Source organism: Oncorhynchus clarkii, chromosome 17 (genome assembly GCF_045791955.1).
Source record: "Oncorhynchus clarkii lewisi isolate Uvic-CL-2024 chromosome 17, UVic_Ocla_1.0, whole genome shotgun sequence".
Classification (NCBI taxonomy): domain Eukaryota; kingdom Metazoa; phylum Chordata; class Actinopteri; order Salmoniformes; family Salmonidae; genus Oncorhynchus; species Oncorhynchus clarkii.
The window spans coordinates 11,507,018-11,533,484 of NC_092163.1; the positions used below are offsets into that span (position 1 = coordinate 11,507,018).

General features: G+C 45.2%; 2 protein-coding genes and 1 non-coding gene across 8 annotated transcripts in view; 2 read left to right on the forward strand and 1 right to left on the reverse strand.

Annotated features, from left to right (window-relative positions):
- The first annotated feature begins 6,683 nt into the window (after positions 1 to 6,683).
- Positions 6,684 to 8,507, forward strand: LOC139370635 (zona pellucida sperm-binding protein 1-like). Its single transcript, XM_071110233.1, has 3 exons — positions 6,684 to 6,853; positions 7,983 to 8,133; positions 8,430 to 8,507. The coding sequence occupies exons 1-3, from the start codon at positions 6,720 to 6,722 to the stop codon at positions 8,505 to 8,507; spliced, it is 363 nt and encodes a 120-aa protein (XP_070966334.1). The 5' UTR covers positions 6,684 to 6,719.
- A 1,222-nt stretch (positions 8,508 to 9,729) lies between these two features.
- LOC139370268 (RNA binding protein fox-1 homolog 2-like) overlaps positions 9,730 to 26,467 on the forward strand; it is a 33,282-nt gene continuing 16,544 nt past the window's right edge. For 2 of the 6 annotated variants that reach the window (XR_011627124.1, XM_071109640.1), the window contains exons 1-3: positions 9,760 to 10,770; positions 17,253 to 17,303; positions 26,110 to 26,319. Coding sequence is in view for 5 of the 6 variants with exons in the window: in XM_071109640.1 (XP_070965741.1) it covers positions 10,513 to 10,770; positions 17,253 to 17,303; positions 26,110 to 26,319 (519 nt within the window). In the remaining variant the exon portion in view is untranslated. Of the gene's footprint in view, positions 10,771 to 17,252; positions 17,304 to 19,809; positions 20,043 to 26,109; positions 26,320 to 26,467 lie in introns of those variants that run through there. The other 4 variants (XM_071109642.1, XM_071109643.1, XM_071109641.1 and 1 more) reach the window with 3 other exon arrangements.
- On the reverse strand, positions 25,143 to 25,218 carry trnaa-ugc (transfer RNA alanine (anticodon UGC)). Its single transcript has one exon. It is a non-coding gene; the product is annotated as a tRNA-Ala (tRNA).

Here is a 26,467-nt window from a genome sequence, read left to right on the forward strand (position 1 = left end):
CAGTTAATGTCAGAGCAAAAACCAAACCAAAGGAATTGTCCGTAGAGCTCCGAGACAGGATTGTGTCAAGGCACAGATCTGGGGAAGGGTAACTGCGCAATCTGGGGGAGAAGGGGCCTTGGTCAGGGAGGTGACCAAGAACCCGATAGTCTCTCCGAAAAAGCTCCAGAGTTCCTCTGAAGATGGGAGAAACTTCCAGAAGGACAACCATCTCTGTAGTACTCCACCAACCAGGCCTTTATGGTAAAGTGACTAGATAGAAGCCACTCCTCAGTAAAAGGCACATTACAGTCCGCTTGGAGTTTTCCAAAAGGCACCTAAAGGACCCTGAGAAGCAAGATTCTCTGGTCTGATGAAACCAAGGATTGAACTATTTTCCCAGAATGCCAAGCGTCATGTCTGGAGGAAACCTGGCACCGTCCCTACGGTGAAGCTGAGAAAAGTGAGTTGGCGTGTGGGTAGTCTGACTTGAGAAATGGCAGTTAGACAGTACACTGAAATTAGACTGCCAAATGCCTATTTAGACCAAATCACCATCTCTTCAAAGTAAGTTACTAAATATAGTCCAGTTTGTAACACTCTATGAAATTGATTTTTAAATTGTGTAATTTAAATTAGAGATTTGAAATGATTGACCTATGTCCATTTTAAGTGCTTAAAATGAATTAGAAGGCTGACTGTAGTTTGATAAAGTGAAGATAATTTTAAATTGATTTTTTACCTTCTGAAAATACTAATATTAATGAACCAAAATATCAACATCTCAAAGTGAATACTGTAGGTAGCTGCAAAAATGTCATTTCAGCCTTGATGCTCTGTTCCTCTTAGAAACCTCCAGTCAGACTGCCTCCTGTCCATTCACGCTACAATCCACCCTGATTTTGTACATACTAGAACATGAGATTAATCACTGCCTGTGCTCTTTGTCTGTTTCTCCCCTCTCTTCTTCCCTCACTCTCTCCCTGCCCCCTATCAGCATGGTAGTTATGTCCTGCCCATGCTATGGTGGGGCAGCCCTGTGAAGATCATCTGCCCAGTCCCCCACCCTGTCCCTCCAAACCCTGTCCCCTCAGTACTCTGCTCCCACTTTGGCATGGCCATCCAGATACATGGAGGGGAGGAGGTCATACACACACTACAGGTCATAGGTGAGTTGGCTTGTTCTGCTCATGTTCCCATTTGGATTATGACTCATTCATTCTCTCTCTCTCTGTCCCTAACAGAGAACGGCAAGTGGGTGCCGTTTGTGTCTGAAGAGTGTGCCTACCAAGTGGAGTCCCACTCAGAAGACATCATATTTTATGTTCCCTTTACAGCCCCATGTGTGACCATCGGAGTAAGTTGTAGGAAGTTGATACTCAATCATTCAGTTTAAGTTAGAGTCCGCTCTAGCATTGAATTGAGCTTCTATATAAATAAAATGTTTCCTCTTCCAGAATGGAGTTCATCGACTGGTCCTATTGGACGGCCAGGACTTCATCCTCTCCTGCCCCTCACACCACCCTCCTCCATTTCCCTTTTTTCCCTCTCCTCCATTTTCTCAACCCTTCTCTCCTGGTGACCCGCGGCAGCAGATACCTGACCCTGTGACTTTTGCTCCCTCCACCAGCCCTCCCCTTACCTCTCTTCCCATCACCCCTTATACTCAACCCCCAGCCCAGGAACAGATGCCCCAACTTCCTGCGTTCCCCCACCACCTCCCTCATGGCATGTATCCCCAAACTCATCCTTACGGTGGAGCTGGTTATCACCCTCTCCTCCACCCTGGTCACGAACCATACCCTGGCTCCCATCAGCTTCTCCCAGGGAGTTACCCAGGCCAGCAGCCCTTCCCCATGGGGCCTGGGAATCACCCCTACAGTTCTGGAGACCACAGTGACTCCTTTTACCTCTCCCCGCCCCCTACCCACGATCCCATGCTCTACTATTATAATGAAATCGCCCCTGGTGTCCACCGTCCTTCTGTTGTCTATCCTACTCCTCTTATAGCTATCCGACCACCACATCCCGCCGCTTATACCAAACCTCCTTTCGCCGGTTTTACCAAACCTCTTCCTCCTTTCGCCGGTTATACCAAACCTCTTCCTCCTTTCGCCGGTTATACCAAACCACCTCCTCCTTTCGCCGGTTATACCAAACCTTCTCCTCCTCCCGCCGGTTATACCAAACCTTCTCCTCCTCCCGCCGGTTATACCAAACCTTCTCCTCCTCCCGCCGCTTATACCAAACCTCCTCCTCCAGCCGCTTATACCAAACCTTCTACTAAATATTATACCGAACAACCTCCACCTCTCGATACTGAACCTGTTCTTCCTATAACACCTACTGCCTTTGAACGTCGTTCTTACCCCATTGTTACCGGATCTCCTCCTCCCCCTTCTGGATCCAAACCTTCATCACCCGTTTTCCAACCTCCAAAACCACCTGCAGATCCAAATGACCCATTTGGGGTCCACATGACCAATCATGCCCTGATTACTGAAGAGCCCATGTCTGCTACTGGGAGCCCCAATCCTGATCCCTATACCCAACCTCCTAAATGGCCTGTGGGTCCATACTATTACCCCTATGGTCCTTACTACCCCCCTTCTGGTCCTCACCATTATCCCTTCATACCCATCTACTACCCTTCACCTACCCCAGGGCCTAGCCCTGTCACAGCTAGTCCTCCCCAGACTCTCCCTACAGGTCCTCAGGACCCTACAATGCCCACAGTCTACCCACCCCACCATTACCCTCAGCCAGTCACCTGCTCTCCCTCTGCCCATACCATCTGTAGCTATTACCCATATCCTGTGGATGTGGCACACCACCCATATCCTCTCTACCTGACGCCCAGCCCCCCTCTGACCACCCCAGCCCTTCCCTCCACAGGCGCAGCTCTGCCTGGTGCTACTCAACCACCCCAGACCTCACCAACCACCCCCTCACCCTCCTCCAGGACCATATCGTCCACTACTACTCTCACTCCTTGGATGTCCATCCTCACCCCTACTCTCCCCCCTCAGCCCTCCCTCTCTCCTGGGCTCTCCCCTCGGCCCTCCCTCCAATGTCTAGCTGGGCAGATGATGGTGTCGCTGCCCTCTGCTCTCCTGGACTCCATCCAGGTCAAAGGTCAGAATGTCCCTCTGTTCGCCACATGGTCGGTGTTTGTGATGTCCAGAAACACAATTGGCCTTCCCTTATTTGATTCTTATTTGAACTGCTGCATTGATTGCTTCATTGTGTATCTATAAAGGAATGGATTTTAGACCTGTCTATCCTCCAATTGTGACGTGGGCTGCTGTTTAAATTGACCATACGACCCAATCAGGAAGAACACGGGCCCATGATTCACTTTTATTACATTAATGCTCACTGACTTGCATGTGAATTGCATTGCTCTTTTCAGATCAGATGAATGGCTGGGTGTCTATCTCCAGTGCCCCGGCAGCTTGTAGATACATCCTGCAGTTGAGTAAGGGTGGTGGAGTGATCCTCCATTCCCCTCTCCCTGCCTGCCACAGCCAGGCTATGGTGAGTCCCCCAGAACTTAAATCTGGGTCATGTTCATTACTGCACAGAGTAGAAAATGAAGCAAAGCGTTTCGCAACGGAAAATGAGTTCCTTTTTGGACAGGTTCAGATAGTCCCTCCCTGTTTGTCAGTTTTCTTCCATTTGTTGCTTGGTGACTATAACCCTGTTTTCATTTTGAAGTATTTGCTGTGAAAATGGACCTCAGTTTGCTATTTTGATGTGGCCCATTGAAGTGAGAGTTGTTGGTTTTGGCTGTTAAACCCAACGTTTCCTTTTTTCATCCAGGCCCTCAACCCACACCAGCTCTCCCTCCCCCTGAAGTTTTGGGACACAGTCCTGGGGAAATACCGATCTCTGGAGCTCCATTGCCCGTCAACTGGGACCCCATCACCCCACACCACTACCACCACCCTCCCAACGACGACCCACACCAGGCCTCCCACTCCCCCCAAGCCACACGTCTTCTGCTCTGCTCGCCACATGAGGGTGGAGCTTCCCCCAGGTCCCATATCTGGAGTCATTGTCAAGGGTAAGTGTGTGTGTGTGTGTGTCTGGGGGATGGTGTATGTTTCAGGTGCATATGGTTGTCATCATCCCTGCATGAGTTGAATTCTAACGTGGTTGAGAGGACATAAGCTTTTTTTTTCCTTCAGTTTATTGGGGTGGGGGGGGTGTTGGTTTGTGCAGTACCATACGATGTTTCACCAGAACTGCAGTTTTGTCTTAAATGTAAATAATGGCTTTGTTAGACAAAATATGGGCATTTATTTTCAAAATGTCTTAGTGATTGTGCAATAATGGCTACAAATTATTCTCAGACATCGAAGGGATTGAGATGAGCCTGATGGATGCCCCAGAGCATTGTGGGTATGTGGCAAGCAAGGGAAAGGATGGCATGATCACCCTGAACCTCCCCTTCAACTCTTGTCACATGACTGTCCAGGTGTGTTTTATGTGCTGATCAAGGATCAGGTCCTCCCAGTCCGTGTAATCTCATTCATTATGGTCTAAAAGGCTAAACTGACTCCTATCTTTGTTCCTAACAGGGTAAAGAGCACCGCATAGATGTGATTTACTCCACGTTGAATGGACAAAAAGGAAAGGCCCAGTTGTCCTGTCCAGTTTCCATACCCGTTTCTCATCAAGGTAGAAACATAACAGGTCATCCTCATTCTGATTGCTTTAATGGGGTGGCAGGGTAGTCTAGTGGTTAGAGCGTTGGACTAATAACCGGAAGGTTGCAAGTTCAAATCCCCGAGCTGACAAGGTACAAATCTGTCGTTCTGCCCCTGAACAGGCAGTTAACCCACTGTTTCTAGGCCGTCATTGAAAATAAGAATTTGTTCTTAACTGACTTGCCTAGTTAAATAAAGGTAGAAAAATTCAAAAATGGCTGAAACGTCTATCTTTTTAAAATTGCTTAATTTGTTTTTAATGGTGAACGAGCGTTGAGCCTTACCTGTCCTGTGTTGTCTGACTGGAAATAAAGGGATATGTAGGATGTTATATCCAGCTCATTCAGATTACTGGTCACTCCTGTCCATTGACATTTCCTGTGTATCCCCTGTAGAGTGTAACCTTCCCAGTGACCAGCGCCTCCCCTGCGGCCGCCGCCCTCTATCCCAGGCAGAGTGTCTCTCTCTGGGCTGCTGCTACAGCACCAAGCCCTCTGCCTGCTACTACTCCATGGATGGTAAGTATAACCCCAAATGAATCACAATTTGTATTTTCTTGATTCTTTTGTCCGTTCCTGACCTTCTCCAATGCAGGAAGAGGACACGAGGAATCAAGAAAATACCATTAAGATTCACCCCTGCAATGAATCTTAATTGTCTGATATATATATATATATATATATATATATGGTCCCAATATCAGTCAAAACCTTGGGGAATGCCACTCTAGATCCACCTTTAGCTAACCCAGAGTGTTTACATGTTCTTTCCCAGAATGCACATTGGACCGCCACTTTGTCTTTTCGGTGCCCGCCTCCCTCACGGACCCCCCTCTGTCCCCTGCTTTGCTCACTGCCGCTGGCAACCCCACCTGCGCCCCTCAGAGGGTGACTCCAGACTACGCCCTGTTCAAGATCCCACTGGGCGGCTGCGGGGCCCACAGATACGTGAGTGGCCCTTTTTTTTTATTATCTTGTACAGTTTGGGTTAATTTTTTAAAGTCGGATTGATTAGCAATGGTTGGGACTCCATTGAGCCTCATGGGTTACTGAATGGGTGCACTTCATTAACATTGCTCTCCAAAATGTCAGAATCTGTGTGCTCTGAGGGCACTGGGCTTAAAGGAACATTCAGTCAAACTATGTTTTGGTATTTCATTAGTCTACAGTTGATACAGTCCCAAAATGTTTTGCATGTCAGCAATCAAGTTTTCAACATCAATCTGTGTTTGTAATTGGACAAGTTCAGTTTGAAAACGTTTTCTCCCTACTGAACTGGACCCTATTGTTCCAACAGGAGGTTGGCCAAACGGTAATCTACATGGTGGAGATCATCAACACGGTCCAGTCAATCACCCTCAACTATGGGACCATCACCAGAGACTCTCCTATCAGGTCAGTTATAAACCCCCACTGGGGTTCACAGGCTGTTAATTTCACTTTTACTTGGCAAAGAAAAACACATTCCGGTCAAACGAGAGAACAACAATAATTCGATGCATTATCTTATTGAGTGACGTATTCCATAGGAATGGAGTTTATATATTTTTTTCAGTGTAGGAATGTATGAAGTTTCTGAGTTGTGGCCTCCATATCTGCTGTTTTCCTGTTGCTCCTAGGCTGTTGGTTGAGTGCCAGTACACTCCTGGCTCTGTGGTGAGTGTTGGCTTCCTGGTCAAGACCCCCTCGTTTGGCCCCTCCATTCAGGCCCAGGGCGTGTTGGGGGTCCAGCTCAGGATTGCCACAGGTACGCAGCTTTAGTTGCTCACACATCTCACCCATTTTGCTGCTATCGGTTTCTCCAACTCCACACTCCAAGTGGTAGTGGTCAGTCTTGCATGTAAACGTATAAAGATCACTTTTAGAGCATTTAACAGTATGTCAATTTGCTTTGGATGCCAAGAAACATTGTCAAGCACCTGGAAAGGATGAACATTATGTAACACATTAAAGTAACACCCTTTCCCCCACTTCCACTCCAGACGAGCAGTACAGTAGCTTCTACTCCCAGTACCACCGGCCCCTGCAGATGCTCTTGGGTAAACCCTTACACCTTGAGGTGCGTCTGCTCAACCCCCCAGATGACAAAGTGGTCCTGCTGGTACACTACTGCGTGGCCTACCCCAGATCAGGACAGACTGTCTGGGTACTCCTCTATAATGGGTACGCTGCAGGGTTACCTTTGACCTTCTAGGCTCCTACATGTCTGTGTTCAACTACGATAGTGAGCTCAAAGTATTGGGACAGTGAAACTTTTTTTAAATGTATTTTCAATTTTTTTTCAGGTTCTGTAATCCAGCATTTATGATTTGGAATGATACTATGAGGTTAATGTGCAGACTGTCAGATTTAATTTGAGGGTATTTTCATCCATATCGGGTGAACCGTTTTGAAATTACAGCACTTTTTTTGCATGTAATCTCCCCTTTTTTTTTATTTTGTAGGGGACCAAAAACATTAGGACAAATTGACTTATGTGTATTAAAGTAGTCAACAGTTAAGTATTTTCTCCCATATTCCTAGCACCCAATGATTACATTTAACTTGTTGGATGCATTTGCTGTTTGTTTTGGTTGTTCAGATTATATTGTGCCCAGTAGAAATGAATGATAAATAATGTACACTTTAATTGTAAATAATAATATATAATAATATTTCTTAACACTTCTACATTAATGTGGATGCTACCATGGCTATGGATATTCCTTAATGAATCGTAAGTGATAAAGTTAGACGCACAAATATCATACGCCCACGACATGCAAACTTCTTACCATTACAATAAGTGACTTCAAAATGACGCAAATGATTTACCATTCATTTCTATTGGGCACAAAATAATCTGAAACGCAACCAAAACAAACAGCAAATGCATCCAACAAGTTTGAAGTAACACGCTTGATGTAATCATTGGGTGCTAGGAATATGGGATGTAAATACTAAACTGACTACTTTTAATACACAAGTGAATCCCCCCCCCCATTTTAGGAGACAATATACAAAAAGTGCAGTAATTTCTAAACATTTTATCCGATATTGATGAAAATACCCTAAAAATGAAAGCTGACAGTCTTCACTGAAACCTCCAGTCATTGACTAGTTTAATTTCAAAACTTGTCACTGTTTCAATACTTTTGTAGCTCACTAAATTTTGGGGTACAATTTAAAGTAATTTTACATTATATTATTTAACATTTACAAACTGCACATGATCACAGGGATGGAGGAAAAGGGAAGCATCTTCAGAGTTTTTCTTGTTGCGCTGAATAACCACATTCTCACCTCTGCGTAGATGTCCTAACCATCTGGACCCGGCCTCTCAGAAGCCTCACCCATCTCCTCCACCCCCACCCTTCCACCACGGCCAGACACGAAGGTTCACCATCTCCACCTTCCAGTTCCTCACCTCTGGACAGACCCAGACATTGGAGGACCATGAAGAGGTGAGGGCTGCTCCCCTGCTTTTAACTTGGAGCCAATGGCTGTCTTAAGTTAAAGTAGCCATCTTCCCTTGTTTTTCTTTGCTCCATTCTCAGTGATCTGGCAGTGCGTGACAGTTTCCCTCCATTAATTTAACCTATTTAGCCCTTTAATCGATCAATGGCCATGAACAACAGGAGCCTTGAGACCTAGCCAAAGGCAAAGAGGCCAGTAAAAGCAGCTCTGTCTGTAGGTGTGGCTGACTCGCTTCTCATCTGACCCTCCCTTTTCCTCTGTTCTCGCTCTCTCCTTCCCTCAGATCTACTTCATGTGTTCTACTGAAGTGTGTTCGCCGCTGGACGGCAGCCTGTGTGTAGCGGGATGCTTTGGCCAGTGACTGTAAGGAACCGCACGGTCACAATGTTCAGCCAATATGGACACGGCAGAGCCCTGGTCAAAAGTAGTGCACTATATAGGGAGTAGGGTACCATTTGGGTTGTATCCATAACTCACATGTGATTTATTTTAATTTTATTATAATTATTTAATTCCCAGAAATGGAGCAAAAGGCTGACGTGTGGTGCCACACAGCAAAAATATGGTTTTGTAATTAAGGCTACTTTAATTATTTAAGAGGACTAATGCATTTCCTGCCTCTGTTCCACAGAGAAAAGATGGACAGAAAGCAATAGTCATGGAAGATTAACTGGTACGATTTTCCCTTTGTCAGTGGAACAGATTCAACTTTACTAATACTAACTCCATTCTAACTTCTTTCCTCTCCCTCTCTCTTTTCATCTCCAGGCCCAAGGCTGCTCGTTCACCACTAATAAAACCCCTTTAAAGGAGACTGTGTGTTTCTTGCTCCCAGGCAGTTTAGTCTAGATGGCATGAAGCTGACTCCTCCAGTGCTGTACTCAATTGTTTACGTTCACACTGACTCCGCCTATGGAGGTTCTAGACAACGGCCTGAATCAACATTCTGGATATCCAATGTTATTCCATACATTATAGCATTCAATGTGATTACTGTCTAAAATGGCTTTTGAATATAGGTTAGCAGACCTCTTCCATATTATACATACATACATACAGTCATTAATTCGCATGAAGATCATAAGTTTTGACCACTGGGTGTCAGCCAAGCTCTAAACCAGGATCGAGAATGCCCTCCTGAGGCTCTTGATTTGTAGTTGAGGGGTCCGAAGACCTTTAACTGGCTGTTGTGTAATAATAGGAGCACAATCATGTTATAACCTCAATGGCACATTTATCTGAGTAATGTCACCTTCGAGATGTTTATTTTATTCTACAGCATAGGTTAGTAGGCCTTTAGTCTATTTTAAAGGAGGAGCACGCGAATCATGCGTCATTCATATTCCGCTGGTTAAAGAAGTCTAGGTTCAAAATGCTGTGGAAATGAACATGGCCCTCACATGCCCCCCATTTTAATTGTTTGTAAGCACTGCGGCACACTACGTTTTTTGTTGTGGCTACCATGCTAGTGTGTGTGCGTTTTTAGGGAGAGAACGGAAGATAGGAGGGCGCACGTCCAAGGGGAACGAGGGAGGGACCTACACGAGAGCACAGAGGGGGAGGGAAGATCATTTCCTTTCTGTAGTGTACACGCCGCAAGAATACACCGGGATAAGGACGAAAAAAAATATAGGGAAGACGGTAAAGGAAATACCGCAGCCCCGTTGTCTTTTGTTTTGGGAATTCATCTAACACAGAACGGAAGACTAACATGGGGAGATGGTTCTTCAGGATTGACTTTCAATAACCCTCTCCATGCGAAAAAGTCTGGCGAGTAGACTGAAAAAGGCAATAGCAGTCAGGGAAGACATGTTTAGTGATTTTAGTCCTGCGCTTGAGGTAGGATGTTGATGTATTTTCATAAAATATTTCTGTCTCTGGCACAAATAAGGGGTCAACGGTGAATGGGCATATTATTCCAGGCACAGTATCATTAAGCAGTGTAGCTAATTACTTAGGTTAATAAAACGATGAAATAGCCTAGGCCTTCTGCAGACTGAATATTGCTTTAACGTTACATGACTAACGTTAGTAGGCTAGGCCTAAACACAAGGCTATGAACCGATGACTAACGTTAACTATTAATTTTGTATAGAATGTATTTGTAATCTGCATCGTATCAATGGCAGTAAGAGCAACTAATTTTAAAGAAATAAGTAATTAGTTATATCGAATTACTTGATAAGATTATAAACATCTGATCATTCTTTAATATCAAGGGTTTCATAACAGGGACAGACTATATAAAACCCCAATCGGTTTCTTACAAACATAATTTTGACCACAGAAAAGAGTTCGACAGAGGCCAAGGTAGAAAGGATAGGTGAAAATTATAGCACTAGACGGGGAACATCAGGCGTTTTTAAATGTTAATGTCGACCGACGTAACATCAATCATGCTGCCTGTATCTCGGGCTATCATGGACCGGGATCGAGAGCTCCAGGACACAATGGCCGGGGTGCATCCCAACTCGATCGGGGCTTCTGGCGTAGCTGTCCGGGGAATGAAGCGAGGAGACCCAGCATCTGACGCGCAGACGTCGACCGCTCTTGTGGAATCGGCCGGGGCAGAGTGCAAGCGTCCCCGGATTGACGCATCTGGAGTAGTCGCAGAGGTCGGCCAGGTGAGAAGGAACCGAGAGAGGAGTGGGCATTTGAATTGCTGTTTTTCGAATTAATACACCCATTTGCATGCTTTACAGCCAAAACACAAAGCAAAGCGCTGTTATAGATAGCTTTGATCTCAAACTGGTGTTTTCATGCCAGATAGGCTGCTAATAGCCTAATTATTCGCTACCGTAGACATTAAAACCACACAGGAAACACCATACTAACTCAAACTATTTAATATAGCACTCGAATGAGGTCGCTAGGCTAATTATCTTCCGACCATTTTCATCTATTTATTGGTGTGATTAATTAGCGTGTCGACAGAGCGCGAGAGAGATCGGTGTACGAGTTGACCCACACAATAGCCTAGTAGTAGTTTACAGTATCCTATCTGCATTTTAGCTCTCCGCGGACTCGGCAAGCAATATATATATATATATATATATAGCCTATTAATATCGATGACTACGAGGCTGCTACAATGTTGCCATGTCTTTTGAAGTGTACACAAAACTGACATTTTCCTGAAACGATACAATGCTTCAGAGGTCCTTTGTTATTGTAGTGTAGGCCTATTCAACAACATGTTTACTTAGTTATGCAGGCTATGCTCTTTCTCCAGCGGTTACATTATTATACTCCGTCGAAAGCAGCGGCATTTGGCCTCTATCACTGAGAAAAGCATGTTTTCAAATAGCAGGAATGTAAACAAAAGTAACCTTTGTTATGCTAAAACAGTCGTACTTCGTCTGGCGTCTTGGTGTTAATAGTATTTGGTTTATAATGAGAGTGAAATGTTTGCGTGTGTGATTTTTGGGGGTTGGGGTGGGGGACCTTAAACAAAGACGTCCCATTCTATGACTGGGATACAATCACTGCCTGTTGTGTATTTAGTCCTTTAGTTCTACTGTAACAAGTCAAACCCACATGCTTTAGTCTATTGCACTTGGCGGTGACATTTACCACTTAATGATGGAACTGCCAGTATCATTACAGCAGATTTATTTAAACCAAATCAAATTGACCCGGCTACCCAGTATTTTTTAGTGCTGTCAAATGCCCACATTTTCCACATCTCTAGAGAAATACATAGGCAGGATGTCACGTGATGCACTAAATGTATCATGTTGCATTAAGTTGCAGCGGGAAGTTAACCGATCCATCCAAAGGTAAAATGCCCTTCTCTCTGCCGTTGTAAGTAGCGGTAATGGAGGGGCATTGACGAGTTTGCTGCCCTCGTGTAATAGTGGGGGAGACTGTCTTTAGAGGCAGTCCACCACGATACAGGGATACAGGGGTGCTGAAAGACAATCTTATAGTGTCTAATTCACTTAAAACAGACAGCATGGATGGAAGATGGTATGTGTCTGCGTTTTGTATGGGAGGGAGAGGTATGTATGTATGGATGGATGGATCAATGGTCACTTGGCTCCTAAAAAGGTATTGAAAGTCTTCGGGTTGGTCTAAGACCCCCACCTCCTCCCTGGTAGATCTCTCCTCCCTCATAGATCCCCCTCCACCCCTCCCTTGTAGATCCCACTACTCCCTGGTAGATTCCCCATCCACCCCTCCCTGGTAGATTCCCCATCCATCCCTCCCTCGTAGATTTCCCTCCACCCCTCCCTGGTAAATCCCCCTCCACCCCTCCCTCATAGATACCCCTCCCTGGTAGATCTCCTCCACCCTTCCCTGGTAGTAGGGAGCAGATTTGCCCTATCACCAGCAATAAAGAGGCTTTTTTCGCTAGGCTAACGGGATCACCGCTCATTCAGGAGGGGGCATTAGAACCACGCTGATCCCTATCTACAGGGGAAGGATTAATCACACACACACACACACACACACTGCATAATGCAGGCGGTAGAGCTTAGTATCATATTTTGGCTACAAAAGCTGGTGATGTACATTTATTGACATTGCTTTAAATTCCTATTGTTTATTGTAATCAATAGGCTTCCACACTATTTATAATACAGACTGTTCATTGTTACGACATTAGATTGAGTACTGTTAATAATTTTCCACTTAGTGAATACGTGGTACCGGTGCTGTGTTCTTATTCCCCTGACCTGATGCCTCCATTAATATTTCAGCTGAAAGTAGGTTAAGAGATATTGAACACTCCTTCCTTAAACGAGAGTGGCGCTAAGCTTTCCAAGAAATGACTTCATGATTGCATTTCTCCAAATCTAACTTCTTTCCCCTGCCTCACCCCCTCCCGGCCTCTCCCCCATGGGTATCTTTCCCCTCCCCGGCCTCACCCCCTCCCGGCCTCTCCCCCATGGGTAGGATGAATCATGGAAAGTGTTGTGTTATTATGTGAGGTTATTCCTTAAGTAGTCCAGTAACTGGACACGTCTCACTCATCTCATTCTCCTACTCTCAACATTTCCGCTGTCTTTCTTTCTCCCCCTCTCTCATTGTCTTTCCCTCTACTGGGTGTTGTCATAGATTGTTTGGCACGCTGCTCGTCACACCACGTCATGACCTCTGACCTCTGGTTAATGCCAGTAGAATGGGATGTGGTGGTAATGGTGCTTCTACACCTGCATTGCTTGCTGTTTGGGGTTTTAGGCTTGGTTTCTTTACAGCACTTTGAGATATCAGCTGATGTACGAAGGGCTATATAAATAAATTTGATTTGATTTGATAAGCCATCCCTTTCCACCATCACACAACAGAGGACCGTCAGCCATTGCACACTTGGTCATAGACACTATTGTAGTTGATGTGCGTGTCTCAAATGTGACCTTTATTTCCTTACATAGTGCACTACTTTTGACTATTGGTACCTATTCCCTAATAGGGAGTAGTGTGCTTGTGCTGTTTTACACATTAAAGTCACAAAAGTCCTTATCATTAATCTTATCTAGTTCAGTCATAACAATAAAAGCTCTAACCTGAATGGGTTTATCTGAATCGTACACTTATGGAGCTGCTATTTGATATTCTTACCCTGCAGCTGCATAGCTCTTTGAAAACCTCCTTCATATTTCACGTTGGCTGCGATCCAAAATGCATGGGTTAGAATAAGAACCGCAAATCGAGATTTTGGAGATGTCGAGGTTGTCGGATCCAATTTGATTCCATATGCAGAGCTCCCTGCGTCTGTCACGCAGCGTACGACCCGGGTCTCTAACCTAATTAGGACCCGCCTGGGGTGACAGCGGCCAGTATGAATGACTGGACTACAACATTAATGTAGGTGGAGGAGCACAGAGCAGCAGACCCGAGTTTAAAGCTATTTGACATCTTTCAAATGCTTTGTGCCTTTGCTCTAGTCAAGCCCGGAGAGCCAGATGGGCCAGGTTGACACATTTGGGGCTATTCAATTGGTCCATTAAAGTCAGGCAAGCTCAATCAAGCAGAGATGAAATGGTTTGGAAATTGGAATGATTTTGAATAGTGTTTGAACCCAGGTCAGCAGAGTAGTGAGCAGCAGCACTCGGATGTACTTTTATTTCAGTCCGCCCGACCGAAATAGAATGAAACGTCAGCAAGAAAAATGTTCTCCTCTCCTGCTGTGAGTTTGAGAATATTTATGTAGTTTTGGTCCCATTTCTCTCCGAGAGGATGGTGACGGTCTCCTCCACCAGGTTCACTGACTCAACCCCAAGTTGTTTATTTTGGGTTCTGTGTAGCAGGAGTTCATTTGTTATCTGTGTATTACAGGTCGACATTGTCTTGATAAACTGATCTAGAATCAGATTTTCCTGCCCCAGTTCTAGCATCAACCATCAGCAGGAACAGTTCCAATTGATCCAGGAGCTGCACGTAAAACCAGTTAAACCCCCTCTAAAAGCATAGGACTGTAAGTGTAGGTATTCTGTGTCAAGGGACAAGAATGGGAAGTATAGAGTGCTAGAATACACTATTGGATCCTCTGGCTGGCTATCTGGCTTAGAATGTAAGGGCTCTGTGGTTGAGATGGAGTCACATCCTCTTGAGTGCCTCATGCCTTCTTGGCCCTCCATGTTCTTTGGGGAAAATGGAATTAAATTTGATGTGGTTTCAACTTGGAGTCGACTCCATAAGAAAGTGATCCTGTATCAAATGATGAGTGAATAACCAGGTGGCCTGTGAAAATAAAGAATCACCACTACACACACAACCTGTGGTTTTGGGAGGGCACTGTTTCCATGTGTGTGTACAAGGGATTACCACAATCCTGTGAACTGGTGATGTGAGTGAGAAACTTGGACCATTGGAAGTAACTGAACTCCTGTTCACGTTGACACACACACACACCATGCCCTTCTCAACCCATACCTCTGTTTTGGGTCCTTTTTCACCCCCCCCCCCCCTGGAGTCCCCCTCTCCCCTCCCTCCTTTCACCATCTGTTGACTTCAAGACATCTTGTTACTTTCTCCTGATTGCTCTCTCCCTCTCACTCTCTTTTTCCCTCCTTCAGTTTGTCCTCTGCTTTTATTCAGCTTCTCCTCTAAACAGAAATAGCCCATTAATTTGACAAAGACAGAAGGCATAAGTAGAAGTAGCATTTGCATACTTGGATGGTTTCTTAAAAGGCTACAGATGCTAGATGGAGTCACTCTAGTAGATTAGCTGTAATGTGTGGGGGTAGCACAACTGGTGTGTGTGTATTTATGAGAGTATTTTGGGTCGTTGTGTGTGTTTAGATTATAGCAAAGCTGTTATCCAGAGAGCGTTTGTGCGCGTGTCTGAATGTGAGCGAGAGTGCGCATATATTTTTGTGTATTAGTGTTTGTCTGAGTGGACATGTTCCGTTAAGACAGCTCTCCTTTTCCCCCCCTCTCCCCTCTTCTCTCTCCTCTTCTCTCCTCTCCTCAAGGAAATTAAGCGCATGACTCTGCTTATGTATGACTTACTGTCTTTGTTCTTGGTAGCATCCCAAATGGCACCCTATATAGTGCACTGCTCTGACCAGGGCCATAGGCACTTAGGGTGCTATTTGGGACGGAGTCCTCATCTCCTTTGGACTGTTTAAAATTGTTTTTTTTTATCCCTATTCCTATTTCTCTCTCTATTCGTCTAGCCTGGGTTCCTCCCTCACTTTCTACTCCTCCCTCCTTTTCATCCCTTCATTTTCCTCAAACACCCTCCTTTTTTTTTGAGCTATTCCAGAAATATTTATTCCAGATGTGTTTTTACCGTCTCACCCCGGCCCTTCCCCCTTAGATCTTTCAACATAATTATCAGATTTCGCGGTGCCCCTTAAAAATGTCTGGATTTGCCTAGTATTATTGCATGTCTGCCTTCATGACTACAACACAGTTCAGGGAATTTACCCTCCGTTTCAAATAGATGTTTATACTTTATTCATGTTAGTCAGGCTTCTAAAAGGCAATTAATAATTTACTGTTGCCTCAAATCTGTTCTCGCTAAGTACATTTTTGGCTCTCCAGGACACTTACTCAAACGGCAGTGAACGAGCATAGCAACTCTTCTCTCTACTTTCTACTTTTGATTTCCATAAAAAGTATTACGATGGAGTTGTGTAACGTCGCCTGTGCCTTGAGGTAGATGGCTACAGCGCTCATTGTGAGGGCTCAAGCTGTGATTCGCACGGAGCAAATTGTTCCCTCCGGTGACAACACAGGCGAGGGACATTGGTTCCAGATGAAAGTGAGATGAGGGAGGAGGAAAACAGAAATGAGAGATGGTTTTGATGTAGCGATACACAGACACAGACTATATTTTATTCCCCTCAAACCGATCCAATTGTAAATTCTGTAAAACCAGCACATGGCATATTTTGATAGAGCACTGCATAAATGCCAGTACATGGTGTTATGCGTGTGATTAAAGTGCGTTACAAGTGTGTTTTATAACAGACAGTCACAGCTTAATTAACATCGGGTAACCTAACATTAACTGATCGCACAATGGGGGAAGAGGAGAGCTTAATGAGGACTCTAGGCAATTACTCACCAAATATTTGGTAGCTAGCCTACGTCTCCCTCTTTCCATTTTCTCTCTTGCAACACCACCACCACCAGTTATAACGGAGCAAATCAATGCGAGGAATCTGACAGTGGGTTGCATCAGGGCAGATGATGTGAGGGAGGCAGTATACTCCATGACACTTGTGACCTATTTCTGATTTAAGCGTTACGGTGAGTCTCTCTCTTTTTCTCCCCCTCCTCCCTCATTCTTTCTCTCTCTCTCTCCCTGTCCTCTTATCTCTCCTAACGAACACACAATAGCTCCACTGGCGTGAGAAGAGAGAGGAAGAGGACACACCAGGACATTGAGTGGAGCTAGCTAGAGGAGTGTGTGAGGCACAGGCAGAATTAATTTGATTAGTGTGGCCATTAATGCATCAATTAACTGGAACGTGGAATATACTGGTGAGGAGAGAGGGATGATTGTCTGGAAAGAGAATAAAGGAGGGAAGATTATACAACTTAAAACGGACACAAACGGGTCAAACGCCGATGTAAAAAAATAATAATAATTGGTGAACTTTGTAGTTGGTGACCTTGGTTTTTAAATGTCTGCTCTCTTCTCTTTCAGAACAATGACCCCCTGACCCTTGGTTACCATGGATACCCAACCCACAGTCAGGTAAGACTACAGTCTCCTTAACATAATTGCATACATGTGAGACATTTGCATATTGTATGATATATTTACATTATCTTATGTCCGCCATTGTGCTCTTCCACATATGGGCAATTACATATTTAAGTTATTTTCTAAGCTCTTCAAGCCACAAGGTGGTGATGTGGATTCAGATCATTTCTGATTGGGAGCCTGATAACTTCTTGTAAGGGAAAGGGGGACACCTCGTCAGTTGTACAACTGAATGCATTCAACTGAAATGTTTTTTTCCACACACAACCTCTCCTGAATAACCTTCTCTATATAAGTTTACTCTTTGTTAATATGGCTTTACATTAGGCATATGGTTGCTCTCTAGGTTTATTTTTATTTCCTGTTTGCCCTTGGATAGCCAAAAAATATGGTAGGAATTTCAATTCAATATCAAGATAAGCACATAGATATGGCATGGAGGATGTTGTAGAGCTGTCCTGTCAGTAGCTTCAATTTCTCCCTCACTATTCTAAAACATAATAGTTTGTTTTGAGTATATACTACAGCGTTTTGCCTATATGCTCATATATGTGTATATATGTGTGTGGCCATGCCAATACTTTGACTTTGTTGTCCTTTAGCCATTTTGCCACAACTTTGGAAGTATACTTGGGGTTATTGTCCATTTGGAAGACCCATTTGCAACCAAGATTAACTTCCTGACTGATGTCTTGAGATGTTGCTTCAATATATCCACATAATTTTTCTCCCTCATGATGCCATCTATTTTCTGAAGTGCACCAGTCCCTCCTGCAGCAAAGCACCCCCACAACATGATGCTGCCACCCCGTGCTTCACGGTAGGGATGGTGTTCTTCGGCTTGCAAGACTCCCCCTTTTTCCTCCAAACATATAATGGTCACTATGGCCAAACAGTTCTATTTTTGTTTCATCAGACCAGAGGACATTTCTCCAAAAAGTACGATCTTTGTCCCCATGTGCAGTTGCAAACCGTAGTCTGGCTTTTTTTTGCTGGTTTTGGAGCAGTGGGTTCTTCCTTGCTGAGCAGCATTTCAGGCTATGTTGATATAGGACTCGTCAATTTAGTGTATGTAAACTTCTGACCCACTGGAATTGTGATACAGTGAAATAATCTGCCTGTAAACAGTTGTTGGAAAAATTACTTATCATGCACAAAGTAGATGTCCTAACTGACTTGCCAAAAGTATAGTTTGTTAACAAGACATTTATGGAGTGGTTGAAAAATGAGTTTTAATGACTCCAACCTAAGTGTATGTAAACTTCCGACTTCAACTTGTATGTATTATTATTTTATTTTGAAACAATTTTTGGTCTTTTTCAATGTAAACTTGAACCAGATATAAGGTATTTGCCACCGCTGCTGAAATAAATCCTAGTGGAAACACTAGTAACTGAGATACAAACTGTGTGTGTGTGTGCCCTGCAGTCAACACAGCCCATATGACAATAAAAACCATACATAGGGGCCTACCTTATAAATGTGTTTGTGTGTGTACCGTATGTCCAGTGTGTTTACCTGGGTGTGTTTTAAGAGGCTGATTGTGTTATTAGGTGGTTTAGTTGGTGTTGTTAATCCTCAGATCATCCTCCATGCTCTTTCCATAATCCCATCATCCCTCTCTCTTTATCCCCCGCTCACTACGGATGCCTTGTAACATTCGCCGTGAACGTTTTACATGGCTGACAATGTATGCTTGGAATTAGAATTACTAGAATGGATATTCCCATTCCACTATCTATATATCTATATCCTTGGTTGTTCTGTGGCTAAATAAAAGAATACGGACGGTCCTCATGTCCACTTACTGTATACCTCTGTGTAGTGTGGAATGGCAGCTAAAGGAAAACAATGGCATCTTTTAACTGAAAATACCTAGAATTTGTCTGTTCTTAAACGAGTCTTGCTCAAGGAAGTGGTATAGAGGAGAAAGCCATTTGGACCACGGCGGTGTCGTGAGGGGATGTTGGCCCGAAGAGGTTAAAAACACGAGACGATGAGAAGTTGCTCACAAAGCCCCCTGGGGAAGAGCTGCTAAACTGTCACTGACAGCATGAGACGAGGTGATCAAAGACTTTCCGATGGAAGAGCCCAGAGAGTCACGCAGGAGACGGAGAGAGTGTGAGAAAAACAGAAAGGAGAGGAAGGAGGGAAACAGAGCTTCTGTTCTCTCTCTCTCTCTCTCGCTCTTCAGTCTCCCAGTGGTGCGAGCAGCCCCAGTTTAACTCACCTACATGGAGAGAAAGAGAACAGGGGGGAGGGAGATACTGCGACACGGCGGGAGAGAGAGAAGTAGGGGAGGGGGAAAGTTTGCAGGTGTGACAGCAAGGGAAAGGAGGCGGCGTAAAGGGAGGGGAGGAGGAAGTGTGGCTGGGGAGCATCAGGCTATCTGAGGGATGAGCAGTGAACAGGCAACGGCACGACAGAGAAAACGGAAGGCTGGGGGTTGAGGGAAAGGAAAGCACAATAGAGGGGAAAAAAGTGAGCGAGGGAGAGTGACAGGGACAGAGAGAGCGGAGGTGGTGGGGAGGGGGGATTGGCATGGTATATGGAGCAAGCGAGGGAAGAGGAGGGAGATTTTGAATCTGTGAAGAGCGACAGATAGACGGGAGAGTGAGCTGGACACGGGACACGCACTCGGATAGAGGAGGAAAGGAGAGAGGATAAACAGATATTTCAAGTTTTTGCACAAATACGATGATGGGACTGTACTATCCTTCCGTGTTGTCGGTGAGTTCCGATCTTGAAATCCCCTCTGCAAGGCTTATTCTACTGTGTTTCGGTTGCTGTTTATAAAGGAACAACAATTAAATTACATAAACTAGGTTTGCCTGTTCTTTAGCTGCAGCGATTCTTAATTCGGCGAAAATGCCAAGCGTTGTGTTTGACCCTTTTTACTTGAGCGCTGTGCTAGTGAGGCCATTTCATGCATGGCTTTCCACCCAATCGTCAGTCAGAAGCGTCTGTAAATAGGAAATCAACACTGGAATACTGCGCTGCACTAGGAGAGGGACAGAGATGGGAGCCTTTGAAGATAGAATCTGTATTATAATATGCTTTGTGAGCGTTGCTGTACCGTATTGTCATGGCATCTGTTCTCTTCCCCTGGGCCTCTAGTGCTCACAGATACGTTCGCTGGCTACATTTGTACTCTGCCTTCTCAATTCATGCGTCGTAGCATTTATGTTTATATGCAGTACATATGGACGGGAATATTTGTTCCTGCAAATCTGGAGAACAGGGAAAGGGATGTGTACGTGTGTGAGAATAAGGATTTGTTTAGGATGACCGTGTAAGTACAGGCCTCTAGCCTTCACTGTCCTCGGGATCTGAGTAAGCCTCGACATGTTTGCGAATAGGAGGGAGGAGAGAGGGAATAGGAGAGAGGGAATAGGAGAGAGGGAATAGGAGAGAGGGAATAGGGGGGAGAAGAGCAAATGGGCGTAAAGAAATTCTGCAGCTGTCTGTATACGTATCCCTCTATGCTCTGAGCGAAAGGGACAGGTGCCCCAAGAACAGTTGTCTCTCTCTCGCTCTTGTCTCACTCTCTGCCGGTCTCTCTCTGTCTTGCTTTCTCTTTTCAACCAATACTCTTATCTCTCTGAGAGGCGCTCTCTCTCTCTCTCTCTCTCACACACACACACACACACACACACACACACACACACACACACACACTTTGTTGAAGGTCGAGACTCGTGTGTGTGTGTGTGTCAGACTATCGTCATATCATTATATTTGAGGGATGACTCAGTGGTCCCACCATGTGTTCCACCAGTGTCTGACTGACTACCCTGGTTAGTGCTCTGCCTGCACACATGCGTTGACCTGTACACTTCTTTCAGCAGTACCTTTTGAATCCTGCTTCCTTTACTATTTGACCTCTTTTCCCTGTGCCTCTCCCTGGGGCCCTAGCAGCTGTTATCTCAATGTTTTCCTTTAAAATATTAAGAGCCCCAGAAAGAGGGGGATGGGACGGAGAGAGGGGAAACAGGAGAATGTACATTGAAATGAAAGGTGAAAGACAGCCTTTTGTCTTTACAGGAAGGCCCATAGAAGTCATAGTTGTTCCTAAAGGATAGATTATACACAGATGGACTGATAGAGAAATGGATAAGGGAGATAGATGGGTGTAGACATATAATCTAGACAGTGAGATGGATAGCTCACTGGATAAAGCTAGTTTGTTGCGTGATGTAATAGAATTCTGAATCGCTGACATTGCAACTTTGGATCCACAGAACTGCAATTCACTTGAAAGGGGGATTTTTTTGTTTGTGGAGAGGCACAGTAAATTATAGCTTCTGTTTTAAGGTGTACTTTTACTTCAGCTCTCTTTGTGCAAATAGGGATAGCCTGGCACTGGGAGGAGAAAGGGTTGGAGAAATATTTGCAGAGCCCCACCCAAGCGTGTGCCCTAAGGCATGGGAGAGACGCCTACCTGGCTCACCACACACACACACACAAACAAACTATGGAGGTCAAAAGCTCTTGACATTCTTCAAAGGCCTACAGTACTGGTGATTTATGATTCTGCCCCCTTTCTTCAAAATGGTATATTAGTGGTGTTGCTATGACGACCATTCATTGATCGAGGTGGGTGTGAAGTGTCACTAGGAAGTGTAACAACTTTGCACAGGCCCACATGGGCATGAAGCATACACAATGTCCTGAGCCGTGCTTCAAATGTAATAATAATGGATTATTTAAATGGTCCAGTTAACACTGCAAAACCGTTCTACTATTGGGATTGTGGAAGTCGTATTTGCCGAGGTCCATTTTGAATGTTCATTTGTGTCCACTCTATGGCAGCGCTAAACTGATATGCTTTTGAAAACTAATGATGCACTTTACAAAGGAGGGCGGGATGTGAAATCCCAACAGGCCTTGCTCCAACCGCTCAGTGCACGGTGTGATTGACAGTACAACGGTCATCTAGGCACTAGCTTATGTACACACATGAACACGTTGGCCATGGGAAAGCCAGAGTCAGATTGGTATTGAGCTCTCCGTGTCCTCTGAACAAGATGAACTAGCTCCATGGTCACTGACAATGTGTTGGAAGAGGAGGAACGTCATATGTAGTGTCAATAGACTCCTGTTTGTGTGTTCACCTGTGTGTGTGTGTGTGTGTGTGTGTTTTGTTTGTCTGGGGTCTGCGTGCGTCGTTGCATGGTTGACAAGCGGTACGGTAAAGCAATATTGACCGACAGATATTGTCAACCATGTCTGTCTTGAATGTGTACCTTTCATAAAGAGTTGCACCGGAGCCTAACAGACCATTAATACCAGACACAATACAGGAGAGATGACAGAGAACGTGGTGTGCACGTGATAATCTGGAGCATGCATAAGACCCTACAAGGAAATGGATGTGGGGGTGGAGTGAGAGGGGCTTCATGACAAGCAGACATGTTACCCTATAAGGAGATGTAGAGTGGGAGGAGTTTACGGGGCTAGCTAATGTTCTGTTGCTATGAGGCTGCCTGGCAGTGAGGTTGACTGGGGGGGGGGGTGGATGCAAGGGTCCCGTCTGGATTTAATGAAGCGTAAAAAAAAAAAAAAAGGGTGGAGTTGAGGGGGAGGACAGGGAGAACAGCAGCAGCAGGAGGAGAGCGAGTGGGAGGGAGGAGAGTGATGGGGAGAGGGGGCGGCTTAGGGGAGGATGGAATTATTTAACAAGGAAGGAAGGGAAGGGTTTCTTCTACAGTTCTTTATGTTAGGAATGTACAGATAGCTGGTAAACGTGCCAAGAATTTAATAAATTGTGTTTTGAATTGTGTACTGTTAAGCTCCGTGTCTAATGTACTGACAACAGAACTGCACCTTTCAATTCCTGCATCATCTACAGTTCAGTAGTGTCCAATGAATGCCACCTACCCCCATTCTTCATACACTCCAGTGCTTTAGAATTAGGCTGTAGACTTATGCCATACACCCATTAGACAAAGAGGTCCCTGATAAGTCATTATTCATGTCAAAAGGCCTAGAACCACAGCTAACCAGGCCAGATATCTGCACACAGTGACACTGCTGCAGTCAGACAGGGCAGAGGAGTCCATTTTCTAACATGCCAGGCTCCTCAAACACACTAGCTAGCCGGCGCTAACTGACCCGAAAGTAAATCAGCTGCAGCTACTGCCTCTGAATCACAGGCTCCGCTGAACTGACGGCATAAGCTTACACAACCAGGGACACACACACGCGTTTACAAATGTTGTGCTGACAAGATGCGTGACACATATCTGTCTAAAGGACACCCCACATCAGAGTGACAATATCTCTCCTTCTCCCCGTTCCGCTCTTTCTCCATCCATCCCTCTCAGCCATCCCTCTCTTCATTACGCTATGTATGTATTCAGCAGATGCTCTTACCCAGAGAGAATGACAAAGCAACTTAGTCTAAATCACATAACAAGGCGATCCTGACAGACCAGGAGACCATTCCAGTTGATGCCCACAGGGCTCTGGTCAAAATAAGTGCACTATACAGGGAACAGGGCTCCATTTGGGAGATACCCATGGTGTGCAGTGTGCACTATACAGGGAACAGGGCTCCATTTGGGAGATACCCATGGTGTGCAGTGTGCACTATACAGGGAACAGGGCTCCATTTGGGAGATACCCATGGTGTGCAGTGTGCACTATACAGGGAACAGGGCTCCATTTGGGAGATACCCATGGTGTGCAGTGTGCACTATACAGGGAACAGTGCTCCATTTGGGAGATACCCATGGTGTGCAGTGTGCACTATACAGGGAACAGGGCTCCATTTGGGAGATACCCATGGTGTGCACTATACAGGGAACAGGGCTCCATTTGGGAGATACCCATGGTGTGCAGTGTGCACTATACAGGGAACAGGGCTCCATTTGGGAGATACCCATGGTGTGCAGTGTGCACTATACAGGGAACAGGGCTCCATTTGGGAGATACCCATGGTGTGCAGTGTGCACTATACAGGGAACAGGGCTCCATTTGGGAGATACCCATGGTGTGCAGTGTGCACTATACAGGGAACAGGGCTCCATTTGGGAGATACCCATGGTGTGCAGTGTGCACTATACAGGGAACAGGGCTCCATTTGGGAGATACCCATGGTGTGCAGTGTGCACTATACAGGGAACAGGGCTCCATTTGGGAGATACCCATGGTGTGCAGTATCAGGCCTGTGTGGAAAATAGAACATGAATATTCTATTTGAAAGGTCACGCAGTCGTTCAGCTAAAATGGAAGGCTCAAGGTTGCTCTATTTTTCTGTGTTTCGGTTTGGCAGAATTGAAAAACAAAGCAAGGAAATAGAATGGGATGTTATTTGCCAATATTTTAGCTTCAAGGCTTTTTCCAAGTCTACATAGAACAACCCACAGTTAGAAACATGTACAATGGGAAAGGGGCTTGGGGGTTGCCCTTTAAAAAATAAATATTTTTCTGTTCTATAAGAATCAAAATGACCCAGGCTTGCCCAGCGACCCCAGCTTGTCACAGGTGCAAAGCAGCGAAAGGTCAGGCGCTTAAACAGATGGCACACACACACTCTGTCCTAACACTCCCTCAGGGACTCTGGATGTATTGTACCACACAGCAGGGAAATGCTTCACCCCATCACACACACAGACGTTGTGTTTTAGATAACACACCATTATTGCTATATCAGCTGATGCTTGTCATTACCTATAGACAACGTCACAAAAATTGTCAGCTAGCTAGCAACAATGACAAGACGCTGACGTTCTGATAGTTTTCTTGTTATTGATTTGACATTGAAGTCATTCAGCAGACGCTCTTATCGAGAGCGACTTACAGTAGTGGGCGCATACATTTTCGTACTGGTCCCCCGTGGGAATCGAACCCACAACCCTGGCGTTGCAAGCTCCATGCTCTACTAACTGAGCCACATGGGACCACTGCTGTGATGTCATGTCTCGTTTTGACTCATTTCATGTGAATGCTAATATGGCACAACATTTGCTTGCTAGCTAACCTACAACTAACAATGTATTTGAGAGACAACAAGAGCTCATTGTGCAAATGTATTTGTTTTCAATAAACATTTGGAGACTATATATAGTTATGTTGTCAGCAATCTAAGCCAACCCTGTTTTCTAGCAGTCTGATATAGTAAATGAATGAAACACGTTGAATCTAGTATTTCATGGATCAGTAGCAGGACTTTTCTGTCAGTCTTTACCTCTCCTGTCCTTTCCCTCTCCATATCCCATCCCCCTTTCCTCTCCTCTTGCCTCTCCGTCATCTCTTTCAGCACTCTCACCATTTCCATTTAGGGTAGCGATGCCCCTCTGCCAATAAGCTAGGAATGCACTGTAGTGTGTGTGTGTTTATGAGAGTATTTCGGGTAGTTGTGGGCATTAGATTATAGCACAGCCGTTATCCAACAGTCAGCCTTTGAGTGTTTAGGCTTGTGGGCGTTTGCGTGTCCGAGTTAGTGTGTTGAGGTGTGTATGTGTCTTATCTGTTTGTGTGTGGGCGTCAACATCTATTGTGCTGCTTCTCTGTGTGGAAGCTGCTGACCCCCTCAATAATAGATGGGCCTGTAGTGAATATTTTAATGGACAACAGCACACACACACACCGGGGGGATGGAAATATAATATCCGTGCCTGTAAGCCTTTTAAACTGAACCTCTTGGGAAAGTGGTCTTACCCCTAGTGATGTTCTCTCAGGCTCTCTGTCGGTAAAGGAATACGGTGGAGTATAGCCAGCCAGTTACTTAAGACCACTCACCTCTCTCTTCCTCCTCTCACGCTCGCTCGCGCTCTCTCTCTCTCACCCTCAGGGCTCTCAGGATGCAGCAGGTGGTCAAGAGGGTCTCGTCCCCCCATCCTTCTCCGCCTTCCCCCCTCCTCCCCCTCCGCCCCCCCAGAACGGCTTGGCCCTGGAGTACGGGGCCAGTCTGTACGCCGCAGGGGCCATCCAGGGGTCGGTGGAGGCCGGACAGGCAGGCCTTAACACCCCGACAAGTGTCCCAAACAGTTTAACCACCCATGTGAGTTTTTTTATTTGCACAAACTTTACAAGCAAGTTTCTTTCACGCTGTGAATGAGGGAGTAAGTGTCTATTAAATCCCCCCTCTCTCTCTCTCTCTCTCTCTCTCTCTCTCTCTCTCTCTCTCTCTCTCTCTCTCTCTCTCTCTC